This window comes from Hibiscus syriacus, unplaced genomic scaffold (assembly GCF_006381635.1).
Source record: "Hibiscus syriacus cultivar Baekdansim isolate YM2019G1 unplaced genomic scaffold, ASM638163v2 tig00111440_pilon, whole genome shotgun sequence".
Lineage (NCBI taxonomy): Eukaryota > Viridiplantae > Streptophyta > Magnoliopsida > Malvales > Malvaceae > Hibiscus > Hibiscus syriacus.
In genome coordinates this window covers 634058-638385 of record NW_024063094.1, presented here as the reverse complement: position 1 = coordinate 638385, position 4328 = coordinate 634058, and the positions used below count along the sequence as shown (strand labels likewise).

The window sequence follows — 4328 nt, the reverse complement described above, 5'->3', positions numbered from 1 at the left end:
CCGCCACCGCTCCAGAGTTATATGACCCCTCTTAGAGGATATTATGGTTCTATGTTTGTAGATATAACTTGGGGTTCATATGCTAGTTATTTGGCAGGTTCAGCCTCACCACCGATGGTCGCCGCACAGACACCTCTTGTACAATTTTCTCACTCATCGATGTCTATCTTTTCTCAGTTTTCCCAGTTTTCTATGAGCGGTGGGATAATCAGTCATACACTTCCAGGGTCCTTATTTTATGGAGGTGCTACATCGTCATCAGTTCTTCATCAACAAAATGTATCTGCTCCTAATGACGACGATGACAATGATGATGATGATGATGACGGTGAGGAGTCAGAACAAGTTATACGAAGAAATCCTCCTCGAGACAGAGAGTCATCACCCTACGAAACACATTTAAGAATCAGGCATCAATAGATTCATATATTTTATTTTATTTGTATTTACTTGTTTGTTGGACAAATAATTGTAATTTTTTTTAATTATTTGTCATTTAATACTTAAGTTATTTTGTTAATTTTGTTTATTACTTAATTCAAGCAAATAGTTTTATCATTTAGTGTTTTTTTATCAAGCGAATGATTTTATTTTCTGGCGCGATACGCGTCTTACCACACGTGGCGTCACATCAGCATAATGATCTGAGCCTTTCTGTAAATGATGCTAGATCAATAATATTTTCTCTAATGATGTTTAACACATAAATAAAAAATAATTTTTCTATAAATACACCGTTTTACCATTCATATCTATAAACGTTACATCACCACCTAAAAGCCCTTTTATGTAAATTTCATCTTGTACTTTTTATTTGCCATATGGGTAGTTTCATGGGCAAAGAAAGATGAAAAACCGGTTCTCGCGCATTTCACAAGTAGGCTCAAATCTGATGTTGTGACCGGAACAAATTAAGTTAAGATAATTATTCCGAATATCAATTGATCGATCAATGAGTTAGATGCAAATAATTATACCATGAAAAGAAGATGACTATACTACAACTCCACTTGGGTTTCCATAGCATAAAATGGCTAATAGAAACTAGTGGCAAAGATAGGTCATGGGCTCATAGCATAAAAAACTAAACACAAATGGAACATCAACAAGTATGAAAACAGTCATGTTGTAAACTCAAAAAGTAAAAGTTGGGTGCCTCTTCAAATTAAATAATTGAAGATTGCAATCATTGGAGATAATTTTGCAGTCAAAAGCTTGGAGAAAAATGGAGCATGATGGGGATTGATGCCTAACATTTTTTTTTAATTTGAAACCAACAATTCACGTAGAAATATATTTGGGGACACCTTTTGAGAAAAAAGCAAAACTAAAACTATATCTATTCATCATTTATACCTCAAACTTTTACCTAAATTTTCTTCTACATTGTCCATGGACTTGAAAAAGAGGGTTTGGCGGAATTTGACTATAGGGAAAACTAAATATTTCCCTTGCAAGCTTTTGTATGAAGCACCCTAGAGCAAGCCAAAAAAGAACAATGGGAAAAAAAACATCACTAATACTGGGAAAATTTTACATGATACTGCAGCTGTTTGCGTTCTCATCACTGAAGTAATGAGCATACGATTCGGAGTGGGGGGGATGCATCGGCGGAGGGCCGTAGCTTGCTTGGGGAGGATATGGTTGAGCATACATCATTGGCTGATACATTCCCCCATTTGCTCTCTGCTGGTTCATCATCATGGCAGCCATATACTGAGGCTGATTATAGGGATTCCCTGGCCCCATCCCTTGATAATACCCACCACCATTGTTCATTGGTGGTGCTGGTGCTGGTGCTGGTAGTCCTTGTACTGCAGCAAAGTTGCCCATCTGGTTCATTGGATAATTCCCCATTTGGCCCATGTTAAAGCCCATTTGGCCCATCTGCCCCATATTCTTGCCTCCATTGCCGCCTCCGTGGCCACCACCAGGGGCGGCACCCCCACCCCCACCCCCACCACCTCCTTTGCCATGATTAATAGCATCAATGTCTTGAAACCCACCACTCTTAATTTTGTTCATCATCTCATGGTGACCCCCACCACCACCATTTTTGCCCCCACCTTTTTTAGCTCCATTGCCATTATTGTTCCCACCACCACCACGACCTCCATTTCCATTATGAGAAGAGCCCTTATTTTTATCATAATCATCCCAATCGTTTTTACCCTTCTTACTAGAATCTTTTCCACCTTTATCCTTCTTGAAAAACCCAAGTAAACCTCCTCCCCCACCCCCTTTTTTACCACCATGTTTATCACCTCCTTTGTTCTTTTCCCCACCTCCTTTCTTTTTGCCTTCTTTGTTCTCCCCCATGCCTTTCATCACCATGGGCATATCAATAGCTCCACCTTTCTTCCCATTATTCCCACCACCACCTCCGTTTTTACCATTCATGGCATGGCCATTAATCATACCATTTGACCCCCCATGGCCTTTTCCCATCATAGCCACCATCTTGTTTTGCATTTGCCCTTGGCCATGTCCATGACCATGACCAAATTCCTCATCATCATCATAATCATCATCGTCATCATCAAACTCATCATCAAATTCATCATCGAACTCATCATCATAATCATCATCACTCCCATCATCCTCGGGCAAGTGAAACTTGACAGATTTATGGTCTTTGGGAGGGTTAAACCCTTTCATCATCTGCTGCATATCTTGCAGATGCTGTGGTGCAAATTGCAGCCCACCTTTCTGCTGGTTATTTCCACCACCACCACCACCGCCTCCACCTTTTTGAGATTTGTTGTCTTTCCCACCTTTGCCACCATCCATACTCATGTTCTTGAACTGGTTGGGGAAATTATTTGGACCCCCCTTTTGAGCAACACCCCATAACTGTGCATGTTTCCCTGATTTCTGCAGCTTCTTGATGAGAACAGCCGGATCGACATTACCAGTCACTGTCACCTTCCCTTGATCTGCATTTATACTAGTCGTATACACCCCTAACCAAAACAATAAACAAAATAATCAATAACCCAGAAAGGAAACTCGAATAACTAGCTAAAAGATGAACATTTAACTACAAATTACCATCAATTTTCTGCAGCAGCTTCCTTATTTTCTGCTTACACCCATCACAGCTACACTGTATATTCACTTTGAGAACCCATGTCTGAAAACAAAACACAACCAGAAACAGTGTTGAAAATCAACTAAAAAACATTATTTTTCCCAAAAAAAAAAATACCCTCAGGCGAACTAATTAAGTTAACAGTACCTGCATCTTCATGACATCTTGTTTATTCATCCTTCAAGGAACAGAGAGAGAAAAAGAAAATATCCAAGAGAAGTGAAACTTTTGGTTCTTTGTCCAGTTAAACAAGGAATTGGAAAGAAAAAATAACCTTTTGCTACAAGGTTTTAAGAAAGCATGTACTAGTAGAGCTTAAAGACGGTCGTTGGGGCATTAAAATGCTGCTCTTTTAGAGAAGAAAGCAAGGAGAAAGAGAGAGAAATATAAGGCTAAGGCGGTTCAGCAGAGGAGTTGAAGGTATCTTCAAGATTTAAATATATATAAAAAAGAGCAAATTAAAAATAAATAAACAATGAAGAATAGCTAGCTAACTAGCTATATCTCAGGGAGCTTGACAGTGTGAGCTATCGCTAAGATCAGTTGGCTTGGCTTTATACTATTTCAAGTAATTTACAGCAAATTTCAAGTTTTAAAATAAAAATTAAAGAAAATTTTAATTATTGTGCCAAAGTGGAACACTTAGGTTTTTTAATTTTTCAATAAAAAATTTACTTTTTAATATCTTTTAGGGTAAACTACATATTTTGTATCTAAATTATTACTTTTATTCCATTTTGGTACCCCAAACTTTATTTTTTTCTTCAAAATCATACTTAATATTTAGTTTAGGTTTTATTTTAGTACTCCGTAGTTAAAACTTAACGGTGATGTTGATGTGTCATCCTAAGGTAATGTCATGTCATAATTGGAAAAAAATCATGTCAGTAGTTCTATTTATTTTGTAACGTTAGGTATGATTTTAAAAAAAAATTAAAATTTAGATATATTAAATATATAATTTACCCTATCTTTTATGTTTCTCTTAAGGTTCAATAATATTATCTTTCAAATGTAGATTTTCTCTATAAAAGTCTTCGAATTTATATTTTATTAAATATTATTATATTAACAATTAGAAGATTAGTACGATGAAATATTAGATCCTTTAAGTAAGGTTAAGCGTTTGAATTTTGTTATTTGTAAACGAAGTGAACTAGATTAAGAAAATTATAACATAGTGGCTTATGCAAAATTTAATTTGTAATAATTGATCAATAGATTGAATACCAATAAT

At 36.4% G+C, this 4328-nt stretch overlaps 1 protein-coding gene across 1 annotated transcript; it reads right to left on the bottom strand.

Annotated features, from left to right (window-relative positions):
- Positions 1-1414: 1414 nt before the first annotated feature.
- On the bottom strand, positions 1415-3489 carry LOC120163339 (heavy metal-associated isoprenylated plant protein 34-like). The gene is made up of 3 exons (XM_039173308.1): positions 3239-3489; positions 3052-3133; positions 1415-2963 (listed from the first exon to the last, which is right to left on the bottom strand). Exons 1-3 carry the CDS (start codon positions 3266-3268, stop codon positions 1534-1536), a joined length of 1542 nt encoding a protein of 513 aa, XP_039029239.1. The 5' UTR covers positions 3269-3489; the 3' UTR covers positions 1415-1533.
- Between the last annotated feature and the right edge of the window lie 839 nt (positions 3490-4328).